At 30.6% G+C, this 25161-nt stretch overlaps 3 protein-coding genes, 1 non-coding gene and 1 pseudogene across 4 annotated transcripts; 2 read left to right on the forward strand and 3 right to left on the reverse strand.

The window, feature by feature from the left end:
• Window positions 1–2528: 2528 nt before the first annotated feature.
• LOC100305686 (uncharacterized) lies at window positions 2529–3800 on the reverse strand. Its single transcript, NM_001248359.1, is given in 2 exon segments — window positions 2529–2823; window positions 3471–3800. A coding segment is annotated over 1 exon segment (312 nt). The 5' UTR covers window positions 3784–3800; the 3' UTR covers window positions 2529–2823; window position 3471.
• Window positions 3801–9015: 5215 nt separating this feature from the next.
• Window positions 9016–14054, forward strand: LOC102661768 (receptor-like protein EIX1; annotated as a pseudogene).
• Window positions 14055–14614: 560 nt separating this feature from the next.
• On the reverse strand, window positions 14615–15574 carry LOC100788354 (copper transporter 6). Its single transcript, XM_006583544.4, has one exon. The coding sequence runs from the start codon at window positions 15361–15363 to the stop codon at window positions 14911–14913; it is 453 nt and encodes a 150-aa protein (XP_006583607.1). The 5' UTR covers window positions 15364–15574; the 3' UTR covers window positions 14615–14910.
• Window positions 15575–20977: 5403 nt separating this feature from the next.
• On the reverse strand, window positions 20978–21656 carry LOC100788881 (18.1 kDa class I heat shock protein). Its single transcript, XM_003530194.3, has one exon. The coding sequence runs from the start codon at window positions 21446–21448 to the stop codon at window positions 20978–20980; it is 471 nt and encodes a 156-aa protein (XP_003530242.1). The 5' UTR covers window positions 21449–21656.
• Window positions 21657–22924: 1268 nt separating this feature from the next.
• On the forward strand, window positions 22925–22991 carry MIR4359B (microRNA MIR4359b). The gene has a single exon (NR_126602.1). It is a non-coding gene; the product is annotated as a microRNA MIR4359b (primary transcript).
• Window positions 22992–25161: the final 2170 nt, after the last annotated feature.

Consider the following 25161-nt stretch of genomic DNA (forward strand, 5'->3'; position numbering starts at 1 on the left):
AATTCTCCCAAGTTTTCACATCTGAATTTTGAGTTTTTTGCCACTACATGGTAATTAATTTTACGTGCATAGTAGCGTGTATGCCAATTTTTATTAATTTTTTTACTTAAAATCCCATTTACACTAATAACCCAAAACACATACTAATAAGGTAATTAGTACTTTAATTAGCCTTTTTCCTCTCTTAATCAATTCAAACTATTATCTTTTCTTTTCATTACCTAGATACTTGATATTTGTAACTGTTTATCCCTTTCAATTTATATTGTTTTATCCCTATTTCTAAAATAAATTTTGATAGTTTTTAAAGAAAAATTTAATTAAAAATAATCTTTTGTTTTATAAACTTGAAATACAATTCATATTTTAAAAAATATTTATGTTTATCATGAATTTTAATTATAATACAAGTTATATATTAAAAAAATATTTATTATAAATATAATTATATGAAGATAAACATTTATTTATATTATCTAATATACTAGTTATCATGCAAACAGAAAAACACTGGCTTAATTGAAAGATAGTTGTCTCTTAAATTGTTTTTTTTTCTCGCTATTGTTGAGTTTGATTCGCCACTATGGAAAAGCTTTTAAAGAGACAAAACAATATCCATAGTACTCAAAATTAAGAATTATTCTCTAACTTGTAAAAGTCCTTGGTGCAATCCAATATTTGTTGGATACACTGGCATCCATCACATGTCTAATATTTTTTCATCCAAAAAAGCAGTGATGAATTTAACATTAAAATTTTAATTTATTTTATATATCTTTTTCTATATTTTTATACTCTTTTATTATTAAATTATTTATTATTGCTTTCACTTTTTTATATATAATTTATTTTCTGTTCTACACTCATCTCAAAAGCCAACGATTAGGTGTAAAACTTTTTATTATAAATTTAATGCTCATGAAAGCGATGGATGTGGTATAACTATCTACAAGATATTATGCTTTAATAAATGGGATGTATTGAGTGTTAATAGGAGTATATTAATTATTAGATGTTAAAAAAATATAAGTATATTATTAAATATACTGAATTACTTTAACAATAAATATTCAATATTCTTTTTTGTATTTTTATCATATAGCCATGCATGTGAATACAAAAGAAGTTAGTAAATTAATCACTATCATTATGCTTCACTTGTTTTCCCTCATTTATACTTTCTAAATTTACTGCACTGTGCACGTTTATTTTTTTCAAGAGTTAATACTTTTTACAGAGATAATTTTGTTCGGCTCAAATATTAGAACAATTATAAATTACAAATTAAGTGGGATGGAATGAAATGACATGGAATAAAATTACCATGTATCAAGAGTCTTCATATAATCCACTCTTACTCCTCCAGTACTCCATGCATACCCTAGCTTTGTATGGTTAATATTTATTATACACATCTTTTGATTCATTTGTTACATTTGTTGATGGATTTGCCTATGTTTCTTTACACATAATGCTTGTATTAGTATTTATTTTTTCACTTGCTGCAACACTTAAGTGAATCAGGATCATAGCCAAAGCAATCTTATTTGGAGGATCTTGAGCTTGCCCATACAGTTTCATTGTCCCTGAAGGTACCCCTCTAATTTGTATTTTCTTATTCCTTTACATTATCTGGTGCTTGTAATGACTAATGAACATGACCTTCATTAATTCCTTCACTACGCTGCAAAAAATGAAACATTATCTTGTCAATATAAGCAAAACTGCAAAAGTAATTATGCCCTTTTAAGATAAGTTTGTCCATAAGTACTAGAATTTTTTGATTTCTCCAACAGCTTGTGCACCAACCAACAAGACAATTAATTAGCAGTGCTGCTACCAACCACTGCACTAAAATTTGGCCACTGTACCATACTCTCCTTGACCAGGTTCTGAGTATTGTTTGGTGGTCTACAATGTTGTCTCAAAAAGTTAATTTGTAATGATGTTGAGAATATTGCTGAAATAATTATGTCCATTTTTTCACGTTGACTTAAGGTTAGGCGTGTCTTGTGAGTTGTGAGTGCATTCGGTAGAAGTTCACGAGATGCATCTACTTGTTATAATAGTGAAAGTAATCATAACAAAACAAACACACACCAGCGTTACAGCGTATTTGCTAGTGTTTAAATAAAACAAAAACTAAGAAACTTTGTGTTTTTCATTTTCCTAAAAAAAAATCAATTATAAAAGACGTCTATATTATTAGCACCCTTCTTGCTAAGATAGTGTTACTATTTTCTTTTATTTCTTTTTTATAATTTCATTTATATTTTTTTATACTTGAAATGTTTCTTTTTCTTTCTTTACTAAAGGATAACTGTTGTGAAGGTGACCATTACTAATTGAGAAATGTTGTGATGGAGACGATTACTATCTGTCTCGTGTTTATATTTATTAATTATTATTATTACTATGGTGTCTCATTGAAGAGTTTCTTGCAAGTTTATGTATTCTGTCTGTTTATTAAACATATTACTAAAAGACGTATATACTGGCTGTTTCATTTATTGATTTTCCAGAGAGTTCAGAGCCCCAAAACCAGAAACTTTATTAAACATATTATAATGTAGACATAGACATGGAGGGAAAAAAAGTACAGATACAAAGTATTCCTGTACATCAAACACTAATACTCTACACATCTGCTCACAAACTTTTGGACACAAGACACTGATTAAAACCAACTGCACCGTTATTTGAGGGGCATCAAATCCTGTCTTAAAATTTATCTTCAGTGTTAGTAAAACACCTGAAAGCAATTGAAGACTACTAATTAAGGTGCTTGTAATGAACTTGACCTTCGTTAACTGCTTCACAGCACTGCAAAAATGAAACTTTATCCTGTCAAATATAAGCAAAAGTAATATGGGGGTGTTCAGGATTTTTTACAAGTCTAAGTTTAAAAAACTAGACCCTATATATTTTGAAGACGAGTTTGAGATATTTTTCGAGTTCTACAAACCTAATTTTAGTGTTATACTACTATACTCTTTTAAAATGTATAACTTTTTAAAATAATTATATATTAATAATATAATATTTTGTCCATATATTAGTGGGTTTTAATTGAATTATGGTCTGGTTAAAATTGTTGAAAAATACTCAAATTTTACATCTGCCGTCTCATTCTTTGGAGTACAATGTATATCTATTGGACAATTTCATTTAATCTCAGTTGATTTTAAGATGAAATCTAACATGATATCAGAATAAACTCTGATTTTGAGACCTCGCCTTAACTTTCATTGCAAATACTCACTTATATATTGATTTTAAGATGAAATCTAATAAGAATAATGAATTAATGATCTTGATTTTAAGATGAAATCTAACAAGAATAATGAATTAACGATCTTGTGTAAAATTCAAATTGAATATAAACATAATTAAACCTGTCATGATCACCCCTAAAAGTAATCAATATGTTCAATGCGCATTCAGTATTCAGGATAAAGATACATGATTACCTCAACAATTAGGAGGCAATTGTAGACCACATTTAGCAGGCAAGGCCAAAGCATTTTTGGGGTTAATTCCAAATGAAGGTAGGATAGACTTGTAACTGCAGAGGCAACGCAAATTGGCCTGGCGAATAACTGCACAGCATTTCTCATCAGGTGGTGGAGGGTTTTGACCAGTAACTGCAGCACGACACAAGTTCAGTTGACTTGAGTCAATGTTACATATTGCAACAGCATGTGCACTACCACTCAACAAGGCAATGAACAATAATGCTGCAACCAGCCACTCAACCAATTTTTTGCCACTAGATTGTGCCATACTATATTCTCTCCTTAACAAGGTGCTACTATGTTGCCCCAACAAAGTTAATTTATAGTGGTTTTTAATGTTGTTGGAAATATTAATTATTTGCATTTTATTTAGCCACTGTAGTTTCACGTTGACTCACTATTGCACTAAGTTGTGTCACGTGAATGCAGTCGGTAGAAGATCCAAATTCAGGTTCACGAGATGGATGCACTTGTTAGAGTAGAGAAAGTAGTCATAACATAACAAAAGTTATACTGGCCCATTACTTGCTAATAATTTACCAAAATGGTTAATGCTACCAATGGCCTACCTTGAATTTGATCATTGTGACCGTACTATTCGGACAAGGAAGTTCCCCGTTTTGCATTATATTCATTAGCCGTTTTGCTTTTTGTTTGACAATAATGCCAAAAAATAAAGAATAAAAGATTTTATCATCACGGCTTTATTAGAAGAGGTACCCTGTTTTGCTTTAATTTCCTTAGCCGTTTTGTTTTTTGTCTGACAATAATGCTAAAAAACTGTAATAATGAAGTAAAACTTATCCTTCCTTCCATTTATTATTATTTTAGTCCCCTCCTATAAAATAGAGACATTTAGGTTATGTTAAACCCATTTCAACTATTTTTAAGTTATGTTCAATAAGACATTTTAATTATATTTTAGTTTTTTTTATCCGCTGAAAAATTCATTTGGTTATTCGATAAACAAATATTTTTAGTAGCTTTTAACATTTTTTAAAATTCATTTGGTTAGTGTTTTTTTTAAAACGCTAACTTTTAATTTTTTATATATATTTTCTTCAACTTTTGTTCTTGATATATTTATTTATTTTTCTTGTCACATTTTAAAAATAAATCATGATTTAATTAATTTTCAGTTATTTTACACTTTTTAATTACTTCAACAACTAGTTTATCGAACACTTACAATTTAATCAAGTTTTTCAACTTCCAACAAGCAGCTAGTTGTTTAGCTAATTTTTCTAAACATAATCTTAATAATTCATTTTTTGTACGTTGACTATCATGTGAATTAAATAAACTATCTCATTTCATGTCACTAAATATGAGTCATATCAAGCTAATTTCTTACTAATCAAACTTTTGAAATTTGAAAGACCAAAATTATAGATTTTACAAAATTAAAGAACTAAATATCTCTATTTAAAAATATGAGAACTAATTAAAATTGTAAATATTAAAAAATAGAGGACTAAATGTCTATGTTATTGTGACACCCTCTACCCCGATATATATATATATATATACATAAATAAAATATATAAAAAAACCGGTAAATAAAATTCACGTGATACAAGATCCACATTCAATTTAATATTATCAATTAAAACTTATTAAAAATATATTCAGCTCGAAACAAGGCCGTCAAAATTTACAAAATGTTTTGTTAAATCAGTGAGGTAAATGAAATAGACAAACATCATGCAATTAATATAAACTTATAAGGATAGAATCAAAAATGACAAAAACACTTGAAAGCGATAGTGGCATCTCTAGCAATTTTTTGAGATTCCTCAATTTTTTTCTCATTATTCTAATAGAGTTTCCAAACGTTAGAGAGAAAGAGAAGGGATTGAAGCCTCTATTTTGTATTGCTTCGTGCGATGCATATTTCTCCCTTCACAGATATTTTTTTTTCAAATCCCAATGGTGGAGATGTGCGTAATTGGATCTTGTACAACATATCAAAATTTCACGATAATCCAACGGTTAACGAAACTGGAATCGTAGTTTTACCGAGATAACTCTGGGTTTCTGCGGAAAATGAAAAGACTACGATGCGAAGAGTATTCCTCTCAGCACAGACATGATATCAAAATTCCCAACGGTGGGAATGCTCAGACTTTTGTTGCGAACCCGATGCTTAAATTTCACGACGATCCGACGATGAATGGATCCAAGATCGTTGTTTATTTGAGATAGGTTTGGTGGTCTGCGGGAGAAAGAGAGGATGGTAAGAGGAGAAAAGAGAAAAACGGGAATGAGGCGAAAACGAGGCACCTCACTTAACATAGCTATTTTATACCTAGGGTACTCAGCCTATTATTTGCTTTATATTTATTTATTTATTTATTTTTACTAAAAAACTTTTTAAATTTATTTACGAAAAAAATAGGATGTTACCGTTATAACATATGGGATCAAAATTGTGAATTTTAAAAAATAGATAACCAAAACTACATTTTAAACCTTCATTTTAAGTTAAAATTTAGTCATTTATTTATTAAAAAAAATATAAATTGATCTCTTAAAGTAATATCTTTAATTACACATCTATCCTTTTCGAAATGCTAATTATTTTCAATTTGGGAAACATTTTTTGAATATTTTTTATTAATTTTAAAATATGAAACATGTCACATTAGATTAATCTACCTAAAACTATGAAAAATCAATTAATGTCCAAAATAAAAAAGATCATAAACATTGTGAAAATATCATGGAAGATGAATCTCAGGGGCAATAAATTAAAAAATATGATATTAGATTTTTTACCTCTTCAGTTTCTTCTGGACACTTTTTTACTTTATTTGTTTTCATTTTTTTTTTGAAAATATTAGTTGAATTTCATAATTTTCATGTAAGTAAATTTAATGAAATAAGTTTTATATTTTGAATCAATAAAAAAATTTTAAAAATTGCATAAAAAAATTATCAATGGTATTTATTTTTTTTGCCAGCTTGATGGACGTTACTTAAGGAATCATTTTACAACTTTTAATAAACAAAGTATCAAATTGTAAAGTAAAATAAAGTTAAAAGACCGGGTGAATAATTTTAATTTACCTTCAACAAAGTAACATTTTAATTTAATTCATGGAAAGATGCAAATACTAAGGTTTTTTTTTTTATCATTATGTGTTTTTTTTCCTTTTAGGTGTGATATGGAACAATAATATGCAGTTAATTAGTTTCATGTACCAAAAAACGAAGTGTCTTTATTGTGCGTATCATAATTGATATGATCAGCCATGCGAAGGTAAGATCATTAGGGTTGTTTGGTTGAGACAAAATTGAACCACACTGAAAAAATGATTCTGAAGAATCGAACTGAACCATTTGTTTTCAATTCCGAACTGAACCGATCTTCTTATAAGTTCAGTGAACCGATTCTATTTTAGAAAACTGAACCAAACTGGATAACTTCAAGAACTTATAGTTTATGCTTGAGATTCATCTGTTATTATTTAATTATAGAACATAATAAAATTATAAGAAAATTACATTTTTTGTTTTTTGTTTACAGAAAATTTCGTACCTTTGTCAAACCGAATTAAAAGATTGTAAAATTATTAAATTGTATGAAAAACAGGGAAAAGAAAAAAAGAAAAAGAGTTTATCAAAAAATAAAAAGAGACCAAAACATACGAATTAGATTTGATATTAGAACAAGGACTGAGGAGACAGTGAGACATCTCCCTCAACAAAATTCAACAGCACTCATTTTAATCTTATACAGACCAAAGAGACACCTAGCTCCCCAGACAACTTTCTCTCATCTTAGCAAAGAAGTTAAGCTTCAGTGGTTCACTGAAGTATGTTCTTACACTGGTTCAGTTAGTGAATTGTTTTGATAATAGAATAGTTCCGTGCATTTTTGTTTATAAGTAGTTCAGCTATTAAGGGTTTAGTGCAATTCAGTTATGGTTAACAGGTCTAGGTAAGATGTAAAGAATGAAATAAGAAGGCTGAGCTATGAAAAGAAAATCCAAATAGAAATGAATAATATGCCTAAAGACATGGGGAAAAATGGAAGATAGTTTACACATGGGTTTTGAATATCTGAGACTATACCCTCCAAATTATGAACAAAAGAAACCAGCATTAGTCCAATGTTGGAGGCTTAGGATTGGGTTCAGTGGCTTTCTATGATGGTCCTAATGAAGTTGCATGGTTTAGAATTTGGCTCTGATTTATTATTGCTTGTATTCTCATCCTCTTTAGTTATTACCATTTTATGATGCTATTGAATACTCTTTAACAGTAGATTGGCAAACTTGCATTCTTTTATTATCATTTTATGCTGTAATGTCTTTTGCTTTAGCATCATCTTTCACATGAATTTAATAATTTTGAAACAATCTATCTCGTGTCACAATTGAAAGAATATTTTTCTAACAATTTTATCTCAAATCTTATTTGCGATTTTCTGTTGTACAATACTTCAATGAAGTATTACTACATGACTTTTAATTACATGTTTAAAATTCATATAACATCTATTATTTATGGGATTAACTATATTTTTTGTTCTTGAACTTTTTCGAGTTTTTACTTGTAGTTCCTGAAAAAAAAATTGACCCGTCTTAGTTATTAATGTTTTCATCTGTCTATATGTTTAGTCATTACAGATAAATTCTTCTGTTAAGTAATGATGTGGTGGTGTAGTAATGATGCGGTGGAGTAATTAATTTTCTTGTGGTTCCTTATTTTGTTGTGAGAAAGATCTAGTTCTCGAATTTCGGAGAACATCTTGTAAAGCCAACGGGGTATCTCTCCAGAAATTCTAGCATTTTGGAGGATCACATACATCAAGAATGTTTGGTTTCTGAGCCACTTAGGAAATATAGGGTCAACTTGAAAATCGCGAATTGTCCATTGAAACAAATGCATAAAAGGTGGAACCCAGTCTTGTGTCTTTTTGAGGGCAAATGAGTTTGTTTTTAGATGATACAGACAAACTGAATAGGTTTGTGAGATTATGGACATGAATACTTGTCATCGTGTCTTCCCAGTTGTTTTGGAGTAGATGTAGATGTTCCAACTGGAATAGTATAACAATACTTTCTAGAATTTTCCCATTCAACATGTTGCCTTCCAAGTTCAGAGACCGTAGATTTGATAAGTTTCCTGTTGATGTTGGTATAAGATCTGAGAGTGAGTTGCTTGACAGATCAAGATCATTCAGACTATTGAATTTCCCTATAGAATGGGGCAATTTCCCAGTTGCTCGAGACTTCATTATTCCTTATGTCCAGATTCTGAATCTAACATTTGAGTTATATCACCAGTTAGATCATTGTTCCTGATTTCAAGATTCTGACTCTTGCAGAGATTCCCTCTCCGAAGCACAGGAAGGGGACCTCTTAGAGATGAAAAAGAGAGATCAATAAGTGTGAGGTACTCATATTGAACAGCCATGAAGGTATTGAAGAATTAAAAGGATTCTTAGATAGATCAAGCACTGAAAGTGATGTAATATTTTCAAATGGACAAGATGGAGGGAGATCAATATGAAGATTGCATGAGCGCAAATGTAACTCTAACAGAGATGGCATCATATTCACAGCTTGAAACAAGTCATGGTAATGTTAACATGATCCATGTGAAGATACTGAAGTGAAGACAGAGCAGAGAGCCAACTTACACCTTTGACCCAAAGTGAATCAATTGTTGAGATATCAAGATAATGCAAATCTATTTATCTATTTATAATATATAATTTCTGAGTCACAAAATAGTATGCTTGCATGCCAATATTGCCACGTTACATGTTTAACTGATATTAAAATTTTGTAACTCTCAACTCTCCCAATAGTGTGTTATTTCCATTCACTCTGCAAATCAGTCACAACTTGGGTTACATCAGGCCAGGAAGCAAATGATGCAGCCTCAAGGATAGCAAATGTATCATCAGATGCTGCCACAGGCGATCCATTCCCAACATTTTGGAAAAGGAACACCTCAGGATCATGGCTTGCATATTGTACAATTGCAAGCACACCAGTTCACCCCACAAAAAGTGCGTTACATCTAGGAAACTAATCTCCCAGCCCACTCAACTAAACACAGCATCACCAGGGAAACCTAACTCCAACAACCAGATATGACTCAAATAACCATTCCAAAAAATCAATAGGTACTTTTTTGTCTTAATACAAAAGTTTAAATTAACCATTGCTTCACTTTTTTGTCCTAATTGGATATTGCTAATGATGGTTATCTTAATTTACATAATTTGAAAATTCACATTGGTTTGCTTAATCTATTTCTCTTGAAACAGAAAAGTTATAACTTGATTTATTACTTCTTTCTATCTTGTATCACTATTCCTCTTCCATTTTATTCATCATTTCTTCTTTTCAACCTTTAGTCATTTCATTTGTTAAGAGGTTAAGTCCAATCTTACATCAGGGGTTAGCTGGAGTGCAGGGAGGGACTAAACATGGATTGGCAAATAGCACCAGGTGTCCCAAGTTCTCAAATTGTGAAGAGGACATTGTGCTTGGATTTTGCTAATGATGGTTATCCAAATGCAAGTTGCAACTCCTCGGAATCTAATTTATTGTGCTTCTCCTTTCAATTTTTTGGTAGAGTTCCTTACTTTTTTGTTTTTCCTCACTAAATATATTGTTTTTAATTGTAATATTCTACCTTTAATAATCTAAAGGAAGAGCTGTTAAGGGAAGGCCAGGCTATGAGCACTTGAATGAACCACTGCACCTTTTGATTGAGGCTGAATAACCTGTGTTGAATATAAGGCTGAGCTGCTGAGGCAAGCGCAAGAAATCATACAAGAGCTACGTACCCATTATATCTCTTTATAGTTATAACTCTGATACTAAGCTTAGAACATTACATGCCAATTTCTACTTTTCTCCCTACAAAATGCAAGGCGCGGTACATTAACTGTTATCTTTTATGTTAAATTCCTGAGTCAAGTTGCAAGTCACTTAGCAAGGTTGATTAAGGGTAAATTCTTGTGTTGCATGGAAATATTTCTTATTCTCCTCTATTTCAGTGCAGGAGTGAGTCACAGTGGCAGATCCAAGACCCTAAGTCAGTGGGTGCAAATTATAAAAAATAAAATCAGTGGATTCAATTATATAAATATAAATAAAATAAAATAAAATATAAAAATATAAGATTTTATTTACAAATTTAATGAATTTTAAAAAATGAGGGGGTACAACACAACCATGTAAGTCCGCCAGTGGTGAGTCATGTATGTGTTTTCTTTCTTTCTGTTTATTTATTAGTTTCCTGTTTGATGGTTTTGGTGACTAACTTGCCTTCTCCTGCATGCACAATTGTACATGTACGTTAACGTGATTTCACCCCAGTTTGTAGTTTGTAGCACTAAGCTTAGCAAAAGTGAGGCTGATCAGGAAAAAAAAAAAAAACTGAAGAGTGTTTGGCTATTATCCTGTTGGGAAAGACTCCACTCGCAAACTATCCTCAAGGGATCTTCATATTGTGGTTTAGAGAAGAAAGTGCAAGTTTTTCTTTGACTAAATAAATTAATGAAAGTGCTGCTTTTTAATTTCCTTTTTCAGTAGTGAGGCTAACATATTAATTGGTGAGTGTTGTAGATCAAGCTAGATTTCTCTACCTGCAACTACTAGGAGGAACATGGATGAAGTGTTGAAGGTGATGAAGTCATGGCAAAAGTCCTCAAACTTCAAGGTTGTAACCCCAACAAAATGGAAGCCAGGGGACTAGTTGCCTTAGCAAAAAAAAAATTATTATTATTATTATATGCAAGTGCTTAGTTCTTGATTACAAAACTATATATACCCCATTCCACACAATCAGTTCAGTCATAGCAATTTCATTAGGATTTCCTTTCCTAGCATTTTGGCTTCTGTTGTTGGCCATATTATACAGCAAAATAAAAGAAAATGACCACCCTCACTGAGCAACCAGAACTAACAAGGCCACAAGCTTAGGAAAACAATGAACATTTTCAGCAAGTCACCAATGAGCTGGTGTTGGATGGTAGCTTTCCATTTGCCCAAACTACCTTCAAAAGCTGGGATTATAATCCCTAATATCAATTCATATGGACATTCTTTCATGTCTCCATTCGTATGTACTGCTACATTTTCATATATTTAGTTCTTAATTTCCGTGGATGAGTTACCCATATAATTAAGACAGTCAAATAACTATTATGACAGTCAAATAATTAAGACAATTTTTATTCACTCCAAACACAGGTTGTTATGGTGAAATTGTAAGTGAGATTAAATCCATCAATGTCGATCAAATAACTAGATACAAGTATAACATTTTACATTTTAATATTATCAAATATCAAAATTTTAAATTTATATACCAAGTATTTAGAATGACTTAAGTAATGTGAAATATAGCTAATTTATTGCAGGCTAAGAAGATGAGGGGGTCTGAAAATTTTCTTAAGTCATTTACATCATTTACCTTTAGTCCTTTAGTGAAGCTAAATCACATAAATTGCTACAATATTTATTGCATTTCATACACAAAACTCATATCTCTCCTATTATAAGAATAATAAAATAATTCCTTTATTAGGAGAAAAAACAATTAAATCATCCGCGCAACGCACAGGTTTAAATCTAGTTTGACAAATTGCCAAGATGAGTAGGGACCATTCCAGAAAATTTTGCCTGGTATAGGTCATGGTAACGCAGCATATTGAGAAAACCAATAAATTTTTGGAATGGGGATACCTTCAAAGTTACTGTTGCCTAGATTCAAGTGATTCAGATGCTTCAAGTCTGTAATTGAAGGGTTTACCTCACCACCTAAGGGACACAATGTGGTGCAGAAACTCTGTGCTTCCTGGAGATCAAGCTTTAGAACATGACCAGTTTGATTGTCACATTGTATACCTTTCCAATTACAACAATCCTTCCCAACCCATGAAGAGAGGCAATTGCCAGGATCCTTGAGATCTTTTTTTTATTTTAAGGAGGGTCATTCTCTCTTCCTTAATGCAAAGAGTACTGCTAGCAGCATTAAGGCTCTTGTACTCTCCCTCCATCTCTTCCATTTCAAAATATTTCATCACCACTTTCCGTGCTTGATCTATCTATGAATCCTTTTAATTCCTCTATACCTTCATGGATGTTCAATATGAGTAATCTCACAAAACTTAATATTTATTCTTCATTTCTTAGAGGTCCCCTTCCTGTGCTTCAGAGAGGGAATCTTTGCAAGCTTCAGAACCTGGACCTGTCCAATAATGGTCTCACTGGTGATATAACTCAGATGTTGGATACCTTGTCATCATCCTGTAGCAACCAAACTCTAGAGTTTTTAGATTTAAGTTCAAATCACCTGACAGGGAAATTGTTGAATTCGGTAGGGCAATTCAAACAGTCTATATAGTAGTCTTCATCTGTCTAGCAACTCACTCTTAGGTCCAATACCAGCATCAATAGGAAACTTATCAAATCTAGGTTCTCTGAAATTAGAAGGCAACACGATGAATGGAGAAATTCCAGAAAGTATTGGTCAACTAACCCAGTTGCATACTCTAAATTTACTCCACAACTACTGGGAAGGCACAATGACAAATATTCATTCCCATAATCTCACAAACCTAGTTTCTTTGTATCATCTAAATTGAACTCATTTGCCTTCGAAATGACACAAGACTGGATTCCACCATTTAAGGAATTGGAAATTGTGAAAATTACAGATTGTCAAGTCGGCCCTACATTTCCTAACTGGCTCAGAAACCTAACGTTGTTGACTGAATTAACGCTAGAAAATGCTGAAATTTGTGGAGAGATACCTCGTTGGCTTTACAACATGTCCTTCAAAATTTTTGTGCTAGATCTTTCTCACAACAAAATAAGTGGTTACCTTCCCAAAATATTGAACTTATCTTCCTGGAATTTTCCTGAGGTTAACCTTGCATTCAATCAGTTCAAGGGATCAATCCCACTTAATTTGGTCTAGTGTGTATGCTCTCGATCTGAGGAACAACTTGTTGTCATAGAGCCAGCTAATATTGGTGAAGAAATGTCAAATTTGGAGTTCTTGGGTCTCTCAAATAACCATCTGAATAGGAGCATTCCACAATCCATAAATAGGATTCAAGATTTGTCATAACTTGATTTATCTAACAATTATTTCGCAGGATTTATCCCTGTGTTTTGGACGAGTATGCAAGAATCATTAAACATCATTGATCTATCCAACAAAAGTTTGTCAGGTGGAATTCCAACTTCAATATGCTCTCTGCCTTCACTTTATATCCTAGAATTGAGCAACAATAATCTCTCAGTAGATTTGTCTTCAGCCTTTCAACATTGTAATAATCTGAAAACTCTTTCTTTAGGAAACAATAGGTTTTTTTGGTCTATGCCAAAAGAGATCACCAAAAACCTTCCGTTACTTGAAGTGTTACAGTTAAGAGGTAACACACTCACATAAAGCATTCCTCAAGAGCTATGTGATCTAGCTTTTCTCCATTTATTGGATCTGCAGGCAGAAAACAATCTATCGGGTTTTATACCAGCATGTTTGGGTGGACTAGTATGATTATTTTTTTAAGGGTGGACTAGTATGATTATTTAATGCATGAATTACGAAAAACATCCAATAATTTTTTTAGGATTAATTAAGTTTTTTAGTTCTCAAATGGCGTTTTAAATTTATTGTTCCTAAATTATTTTTTTAAAAAAATTGTGGTTATGTGTTTTAAATAATCTTTCTTAAACATTTAGCTATCTACTTAAGTGGTCATGAATACTACTATAGATTATAAATGAGAAAGATAAATTATTACTTCGCATCATAGATCTCCTCATAAGTAGTTATTGTAAGTTTATGGATGCTTAGAGTGATAGGATTCAACAATGACTCTTCTTTTTTTTCTTTTACATTTTAATAACATAATATTATAATTATTTATTTAAATATAATAAAACTTGTGTGAAATAAGTATGAAATACACGTGACATTTAATCCATTTTATTTCATGACACTTTATCATTTAACAAAAGACATTAACAATAAAAATTATTTTAATAATTGAAAAATTCTTTAGAAACCAAATTTTTAAAAAATAGTTTAGGGACTAAAAATTCAAAATTCCATAATTTAAGTACTAAAAACTTAATTGTTGTTTTTTTTAATTTTCTTTGCAGTTTCATGAAACGGAATTACAAAATAACGCACAGACCCGAAGTTGGTTTCGTTATTCTAACATCCAAAAACACACACCAGCACAATTTCTTTTTCTTGGCCGTTTACCATTGAAGAGGCAAAACCACACCGTTTTCAACTCTTTTTCTTCCTTTATTTTTATCAAGAATTCAGAAAAAGCACAGCCGCACGATCCACGTTATTGATAATATCCAACGGTATCCTCTCAAACATCCAAACCGGGCACAACCTACGGTTTCGATGAGTCCAATCCATCCGATTTCTTCCTCATAGCGCGCGTCCCGAAAATCAAGAACCCGATGACGTGGCCACAAATTGCAACGACAAACACGCCCCCGTTAAACGACATGACAGCCAGCATCACCATATAAGAGAGCCCGGAACGCACGCCGTATAGCCCCGTCTTGAGGAGCCCCCCAACGACGTCGTTTGAGCCTCTGGACTTGAGCTTCACTATATTAGTGAACGAGAGCCACTCCACCAGCACCGCCATGAAGAACACGAGGAGTAGCGCCACCGCGTACATGGCGGTGCTGTCCCCGGGCCAGCACCGGAAAAGTATGTCCACCTTGTGGCCCCAGTAGAACGTCGTGTGTATCGGAATCCGCCGTCGCCCCAGCATCGTCGCCACCGTGGAATTGTACGGCATCGAAACTCCGTCTGCGGTGGCCGTTGAAAACATATTGAACTAATGAACTGTTGTAACTCACTATAGATATTAATGTGTCCAAAACTACTATATGTAATATAATAATAACGTAGGAATGAACATGGTACGTGGATTACTAGGGTTTATATAGTATGCGTAGCAACGTTATGTGTCGGTTGGGACATGACAGAATTGAACATGAACATATGATTCTGGTTCATAAAAATTGTTCCATAATTCGTATGCAAGCAAGCGGATACGTACTATGATTAAAATTTAACAATTTTTGGTGATCAAGAAAACCGAAAGGGAAATTAAAGGAAAAGCAAGCTATGAAGAACTAGCACTTTAGCTCTAGCATTTTCAGCAGGATGGGACCCTCCATCAATTCACCTTTTTTTTTCTTAATACAAAAGTTTAGATTTGGACTGATTTTGATAGTTTATAATTTATATGATATACTTTACAGTTTTTTTATTTTATTTTTTAACAATTTTGATTTCAATTAATCGGTGTTAGAGTATTAATGTTATTGCATTTTATTGAAAATCTCTAATAGATGAAAATTATAAAAATATTTCGACTTATATTTGTTAGAGTAGGAATAATCGTATGAGATATAGATTTGCATATGCCTACATGTTTTATTAAAAAAATATACTCTTAGTTTTAACAAAAAAATAAAAATTACTCAATTCCTTTATTAACTTCTCCCTTTATCTTTTTTGTTTTTTGTTTTCCAATTAAGGAATATTCCTTATATTTTCTTTATCTCTTTCCCAACTTTTTTTTATATTTATTCTTACGTATACACGTATATACTACTATATGTTTGCTTTTTGTGCTTTGTGTGAATTAATGTGTTATACCAACATATTTATCAATGTAAATCGTTACTTTGAGGACTTGGTATCCCGAAACTCTTTAGTTTAAATAATATACGTGCATGCATGTCACCTTAAGTGTTATAAATTAATCAAAAAACAAACTATAGTTAGATAAACACATCATTAAAGGTAATATGTTATTTTATGGTATTGCTCAGAATATATTCTCTCTCTTTTGTACTAATGTTGTGTTTATTTCAATAGAAAAAATGAAGGATGGAATAAGGGGAGGCAAAGAGTTAAAAACAATAATAACACTATTATTCTTGTGGCTCCTTTATTTATTTTTTTAATTTGTTCAACTTTGTTTCTATTATTAAAATATTCAATGTGTGATACTCTAATTGTCAAACATATATGCAATGTGACTCTTTTTGTATGATTTATTACTAACAACGTTAGCCTAGCAACGATACGTAGATTTCAGTATATGACTACTAAGCTTTTTGAGTAACTTATAAGTTCTTTTGATTGAAATAGATTTGTTTGGTTTAGTAATTTATTTTGTATAAGTTACTTCAAGTAGTTTATTTTGATAAGTTATTTGAAGTAATTTATGACAAATAACTTATAAGATACTAGTTTTTTCTTCTTCTCAAATTTATCCTTATTATTTAGCATAACTTATTATTTAGCATAAATATATTTTTGATTTTATATATATATATATATATATATATATATATATATTTGACTTTTGCATTTTATCCCTGATAAATTTTTCCTTCAAATCGAACTTCTGATATTTGAAAAAATTTGTTTTAAATCTCTATCGTTAGTGTTAGTTAAGTAATGATATGTCTGTTAAATATTTGATAATGTCATTTGTGGCGGCTAAAAACTGTCAGTATTTATTTCAAAATCAAATTTAAATTTTCTAGCGGTTAAAATCGCTAGAATCAATTAAAATGAAAAATAAATAATTAAATCAAATATTGAGAACTCTCTTCCTCCCTTCACCCACCTAATTAACCCTTCAGCCTTTGTCTTCTACTCGTTGTCGTGCGTGGATGGGGTGCACCTCTTGCAAGTGTGATTGCAGTTCAAGCTGGTGTAGTGTCGCGGGAGTCACTGGTGGTGGGGTGCAAGAAACTCGTGTGGGACGCGCGTGAGATTGCATCACATTACCAACGATTGTTGAAGGGGTTCTGGTTCGACGCATTTGTGATCCTCAAACCTAAAGCCAACACCATCTCCAACCTTTCTCTTCAATTCCAAAACTCTATCTATTCTACTACAAACTACATACAATTCTCAAATCAAATCCAAACACATGATAGTAGTATCAGGGCATTAGCACTTCAACTCACAAACCTTACACATTTTTTATACAGAAAATAAAGCTATCGGCGTTGCAGCAAAGTTACCTCACGCGTCGAGCAAACAACTTTAGAGGATTGACATAGTTGGATTCGTCTAGCAACGCGTGACACAGGATCCAAATCCGGCCATGGCCGCATCTAGATCCCGAGGAGGTGATGAAAGTGCACCACATAATCGAGAGAATGCAAAGAGAGTAGAGGGCGTTGTTCAGAGTGAAAACCCCTAGGATAGTGATCACGCTAATGCTAACACAAGTTCTCACGTTTTAGACATTGCATTTGACTAGTGTAATGCACGCGCTTATGTTGGTGTCGTATGATCTGGTGTGGATCATGGTGGAGGCAGAGGGTGGAGGAGTCTTTGTGGGGTTCGAGGGTGAGGGTGTGGAAGGAGTCGACGTTGACGTGCTGGTTGGGTTGGATGATGCGGCCATGGAGACAGAGGGTGGAGGAGTCTTTGTGGAAGTCACAACAAGTGACTTTAATGTCTAGGGTGAGTTTCACACGTGAGTTTCACATGTTCTTCTTGGCAGAGGAATCGAGGTGGACCTTGCGGGTGGTATCAGAAAATTTAAATTTGATTTTGAAATAAATACTGATGATTTTTTGAGCCGTCACAAATCACGTTATCAAATATTTAAGGGACATGCTATCATTTAACTGACAACAGACCATGATTTAAAATAAAACTTTTCAAATATCAAGCATCTTATTCGAAATTCTATTTTACCCTTTTTTTCAATCAAAAAAATTCTTATCTTTTTAGTTTGTTGTCTAAAAAAACTCATGTATCTAATTTTACATTCTTACACGCATACAACACAAACAACATTCAACTCGTCAATTATCATCAATACATTGCTCCTTCAGGTTAGAAGTTCTTTGAATAATATTAACTCTTACAATTGTTTCATAGTGGTACAAGTAGGAGACATACACAAGGAAGATATCTTTGTCGATGCTAACTTAGATCTCAGTGACGAAATAAGGCGCCTAGACATGACGAGAATTCACAGTTGAAGCTTGGCTCTAGGTGATAGGCTAGCTGTAAGCTTGGCTACACATCAAAGTTCTTATGGTACAAATAAAAAATGAATGCTTAAGGAAAAAAACAATACTTTTTTAATTTTTGTTTTAAAATAATATTATTAATAAAATATTTAAATAAAAAAATTATTATCCTACTTTTTAGGATGATAAGTTATTAGAAATAAAATTCAAATATTATAAATATTAAATATGTCATTTCACTCATTTGACATTTGTCAGCTAGTCTTATCCAATATTTTCAATTAAATCATTAGCTTTCAGTTTTTGAGGCCTGACCTCGTAGCTTATTAAGTTTTCAGCTAACTTATTAACTAGTTTTATCAAACATAACATATATTTGGCAAGACTTTTGAGGAGCATATAAATTTATTTGACTAACTTATAAGTTACTTTGAAACTTGATTAGTACACGAGCTTATTTTAATAACTTGTTTTTCATAAATTACTTTTGGAAAATAAGCTAATTATCTTATAAGCTACTAGGTTTTTTTCCCTTCTTTTTCTCAATTTTATCCATACTACTTTATAATACAAAATTTAAAAAATTATTATTCTAATAAATTATTATTATTAATTTACTAGTTATTTTTATCAAATATTTTTAATTAAAACAACTAGCTTATAAGTTTTCAATTAACTTTTAGTTTTTCAACTTTTCAACTGACAAAATTATCCTAATTTATTATGATGTCTTTTGTTCTTGGCACCAGTTATTTGTTCTCACATTAGGATAACTATAAGAGAAAGATATACCCACCCTTCTCATATTTATAGTAATAATTATATCTTTTATATTCTGAGTGAAAATATAAAAAATCCTGTTGTATAAAATATCATTGTCCTATTTTTTTAACCATAAGACTATAATTATTACATCTTATTTCTTATTTACAGGTATTTAATTATGTCATTTCACATTCATGTTAGCAAATATAGAAGAGTACCGGAAAATAAATTAAACACAATTTACTTTAAAGATGGAACTCGACATGTTGTTCCAGAGGGTCAGATTTAACGCCAATCCTGGCATTTAGAACCACTTCACTGGGAGTCTTAGACTTCCTCTTTGGAAGGACCACACTTACCACGATGACTAAGGTTGCACTTAGTGTTAGTGCCATAAACCAATCAAGGGTCCTTGCTTACACATGAGTAGGTCATCCTTAGCTCCATTACACTGATTTCAAACCCAACTCTCTCTAGGAAGTTATGTGCTTAATTAGTATGACGCAACAGTCCTAACATACCCTTTTCTAGAAGGGTCTCGCCCTCAACAAGGGTTTTCCCTGCTTAGTGGTAGATTATGAGGTATTGAAACTAGCTAGCTAGTCCTGATCGAAGTGCGTGCATCCTCACACTTAGAGAGAGCTCGCAAGAACTCGCATATATAATTAACATATCCTACAACTTGGGAGCGTATTACCACATTACTTATTAATACGCACATGTTGATCAGTGGATATTGTTTAATTATATGGTTTCTTACTTGGATACAAAATTGGTTATATGAAGTCATATCACTTCTATAGAAACTCTTGTAACAATTTGTAAACAGTAAACACACCTTTACTCCTTTAATCAATTTTAAACTTTCACTTTTCTCAGTTTTTCTCTCAGCTCCATCACAATAAGTGTTACTAAATCGTTTCAAAAATTAAATGATTTCCAAATCATATTCATTTAATTACTGAGATCTGCACTTTAGCCTAAGCTTCTAGACACCAATCTTTTGACCTTCTTTGAAACCTAAATAGAAAAAAAAATTAAAGAACCACGAAGTAGATTTTCATGCGATGTTTCCCATGGGAAAGAAATTCAATTATGAGATGATATTCCATTATATCTACTGTATAATAGTACATAATATTTATGTATATTAATTGTCTTTATTAAAGACTACCAAAAGCAATACTAATTAACTGCCTTAACACGCCAAAGCAGTGTCTATAATCTATTAATATTGCTTTGCCTTTGCAAATTGGTATTGCTTGTTTTAAAATATTGTTAATAATAAAGTGTTTGGAAGGGTAATCCCTCAAACTAATTATTGATCTAATACATGCAACATATAGTTGAAAGAATGATAAGATATGATATAATTAATAGATAATTTTATTTATTAAATATGTGATTATGGATTTAATTTCTGACATGTAAATATAAAAAATCATTAATTTGTTAAAAAAGTCATTTCTATAATTAACTTTCAATACCTTAAAAAATATGTAAAAGCATAGACAATTTTTTTACTGCATAGACTTGAACACATAAACTTTTGTTATTGTTTATTTATTTATTTAGACGACCGTGTTTCTTATACAAATAGCGATTAGCTAGGTTTCAATTCTTTCATGAGACGAGACTCGCACACACGTACAACAACAACACTCAGGGACGAGAAGAGATGTTAATGTTTCTAACACGGTTATTGACCCCTCTGTGGTGTTTCTTCGGAACGTTGATAGTGAGCACCCCGTTATCCATATAGGCCTTAACAAGGTCCACCATGGAGTTCTCAGGCAAAGTGAGGCGCTGAACGAACTGTCCGTTAGAGAGCTCGACGCGGTGCCAGCCTTCACGCTGCTCCTCCTTCTCGACGCTCTTGTCGCAGACGATGCAGAGCACACGGTCCTCGTCGACCTCGAGGCGCACGTCGTTGCGCTTGTAACTCGGGAGGTGCGCCTTGTAGACGTGCGCCTCCGGGGTCTCCTTCCACTCTATGTGGAAGGTGTCGAGGACTGGCGACATGAAGGGGGGTGGGTGGTGCTCTTGGGCTTGGTAGGGGTCCCATGTTGGTTGATGGGGTGGTGGCTCGTTTCTTCTGCGCCCAAAGAAGCCACCGGAGGAAAGAAGGGACATTTTTTTTTTTTAAGTTGGGGTGTGATGAGGGTGAAGAATTAGAGGCTACTTGTGGGAGGTGTATGAAGAAGCACTTGTTTATAGATTTGGAAATACTATTATTTTTTTGGAAAAAGATCAATAGACACCAAAATTTTATACACTTAGAAAATAAAATCAAAAGAAAAGAGAATTGAGATACAAGTTTTAAATTAAAGTAAAATGTAAAAATGTGAATTTTATATTATTTTATATATTGTTATTTTTTTATTTTTTTTATACAAACAAACACATTTTTTTTATGATAGGTATTATGATATGATAGAAATAAAAAAAATAAACAGAAAAGTAGATGTTTATTTTGAGATTTTAAAGATACCTAAATATTGAAACTTTTTTTTATCCCATTTATCTTTTTGATAGAAGGAAAGATTAATTTATCGTGATATTAATATTTCCTTATTTAAAATCTCTCAATAATATTATTTATATAACCATAAATTTGGAACTGAATTCGTGACTAGAGATGGAGTTAGAAGGGCAACTATATACCCATCACATTTTATATAATATATTCATAAATTTTAAAATATTATTATATTAGTAATTTATGAAAATGTTAATAGAAAATATATTTAAATAAAAAACTAAATATTTTTTTAAATCAAAATTACAAATATCAATTATATATTTTACATGTCAGAAAAAAATTTCATAAATTTATAATAAAAATTAATATCTACATTAATCATATATTTTAGAAACATATAACTAATTATGCTACAAAAATCTATTAAATAATTAAAATGGATTGTGTTACTCACCAACAATAGTAGTTAAGAATCATTAAAGGAGAACATGATTTCATATTATTGGGGACTAGAAAATGAATAATGTTGTGTCACAACAATAGTAATAATGAGTGATAAAAGAAAAATACTATTAAAAAATATTAGAGTAATTTGTTTAAAAATATAAAAATAACAAATTATCGCCAAAATATAGTTATAAAAGAGAATTGGAATATTTATCTAAAAATATGAAGAAAAAAAATGTCATTATCTTCACAATAAAGACTATAAAAGAAGAATGAAATGTTTTATCATAAAAAATAATGAAGAAAAACATAACACTTAAATGTCAGCCTCAAAATAAAAATAATCATATATATAAATTAAAATTCTACGGGAGTTTTGTTAAATGATTTGAATTTTTTTATTTAGTAATATTTGTATGAATTTATTTAAAATAAAATGTGATTCCTACATTCTTGCTAGGATGAGAACCGGGTTTATAGGATTTATTCTGAACATATTTTGTACGCTTACACTACTAAAAAAGTAGTTTTAACATCGATTTATTAACATCGGTTTTGGACAAAACCGATGTTAAGTTAAACGCAGTGACATATTTGTAAATAAAGTATTATTCTTAACATCGATTTTTCAAAAAACCGATGTTAACTAATGATGTTAACATCGGTTTTTGAAAAAACCAATGTTAACGCGTGATATGTTAACATCGGTTTTCCAAAAAATCGATGTTAACGTGTATGCATTAACATCGGTTTTTTGAAAAACCGATGTTAACATCATTAGTTAACATCGGTTTTCCAAAAAACCGATGTTAATGTATACACCTTAACATCGGTTTTTCAAAAACCGATGTTAACTAATGATGTTAACATCGGTTTTTGAAAAAACCGATGTTAATATAAATTTTTTTTTAATTATTTATATATTTAAAAAAAAACATATATTGCGTTATTAATTATATTTTAATTAAAAAAATAATAATTAATAAACAATAATGAATTCAAAAGGTAAAAATTTAAAAATTAAACTAAATTTTTAAAATGAATTTCATAATTTTAATTTTATTATTTCATAATTATCATTTAAATATAAAACACATTTATATAAATTATTTGATATTAGTTAATTTGAAAAAAAAAATGTTTTTAATAATAGAGTTTAACTTTTATAGAATTTTTATAGAATGTTGGTAAAATCAATTATATCGTAAAAAAATTAAAATTTATTACTAATATATTTTGATTTAATTATTATAAAAAAAAATCTTCATAAAAAGATAAATGGAGAATATTGTTTAAAAATTCTATGAAATCCTACTATATTTATGTTATCGTATTATCTTTAAATTAAAAATAAATTAAAATATTTGTATATATTAATTTGATTTATTGAAAATATATGTTACAGTGGTTTAATTTAAATAATTATAGTTATCTCATATATTTGTAGGATTTAAAAAAATGATATTTTCATTATTTCTAAACAAAATTTTCAGAACAAAAATAAAAATATTTTCATGAGACACGAAAATTATGTTTTAAGTCTTTAAATTTAGAGTTAATTATAATACACATGTAATTTATTTTTATTACATTTGTCATTTTTTTATTATTTTTAACCACATTTGTTAATTATGTGAATTTTTTGTTAATAAATTTAATAAAAAAATCATACCTAAAAAACATGATGGATCATACTAAATGTGTTAAGCTTGATATCATACATGTATATATAAGTCACAGGAAAGATCCCTAAATACGTTTTTTACCCCAGGATAGATATATAAACATCTCAAAGTATTATTAACTTACTTGGAGTCCCTTTTGTAGGTATCTCCTCCAATTTTAACATTAGAAATTTTGCTGAGATAGGTCAATTAGATCTTGATGGAACTCGACACAAACAACAATTAATTAATTTATATCGGTAAATATTATCATTCCAATTTAATTTTGGCTGCTTTTGGTTTAGAGGCTTTTTTTTATTGTATAGGTTCAATGCCTCTCTTATATGAGTCATGATCACTGTCCAAAGATTTCCCTGGTCATCCAGTCAACCACTCAACTCTAAGGCAAGATTAAACAACAAAAAGCACCACCGAAACACATGCATTTTATCTTCAACAATTTTCTGTTTTAAAAAAAAAAGCTTGAATAATTTTCTATATAATGATTAGGTTATCTTAAAATATTATGTTAACTATAATTTCGTCAGTGCTAAGTCTGGAAATGACAAGGCCTAGATAATATTTTATTTAAATCAGCAAAAAATAAAAAGATAACATTTTTATTTAAAGTTTATTTGATATAACTTATAAATTCTCATTTTACATTTTTTATTGATTACAAAATTATTTATCAAATTTTATAATTAATCATTAGAAAAATTACACTCTTAATATAAAATAAAAAAAATGCAATCTATCGTCTAAACATAATTAATATTAAATAAGATTTGAGTAGATTTAATTTTATAAAATTACTTTTAACAGTAACAATAGTTTCAAGTATTTGAAGAAGAATATAATCTTTTGACATTAATTAATATTTGTAGTGGAGTACGAATTTTATATACTGTACGTAAATTTTAATTTTATATTATAATATAAAATTAAAAAACAAAAAATTGAAATAAAACCAGAGAATCTATATTTTAAAAGTTAGCACGGGTACGTAATTGGTATCTCATCACATAAAAGTTCAGAAAATAAAAATAAACAAGTTTTAGAATAAAATTAGGACGACATTACAAAATATAGATGAAAAACGTGTTACATGTACGTACCAATAGTATTTTAGCGTGTGTAGTTTTTTAAATAAGTAAAGAAGTAGAGGAAGGGGCATCAAAGGAGAGGAACTGCAAAAGGGCGTGAAAAGGGAGGGAACTGCAAAAAGGCGTGAAACTTCCAGAAGAAAGGCA

The sequence above is a fragment of the Glycine max genome, chromosome 7 (assembly GCF_000004515.6).
Source record: "Glycine max cultivar Williams 82 chromosome 7, Glycine_max_v4.0, whole genome shotgun sequence".
In the NCBI taxonomy this organism is placed as follows: Eukaryota; Viridiplantae; Streptophyta; class Magnoliopsida; order Fabales; family Fabaceae; genus Glycine; species Glycine max.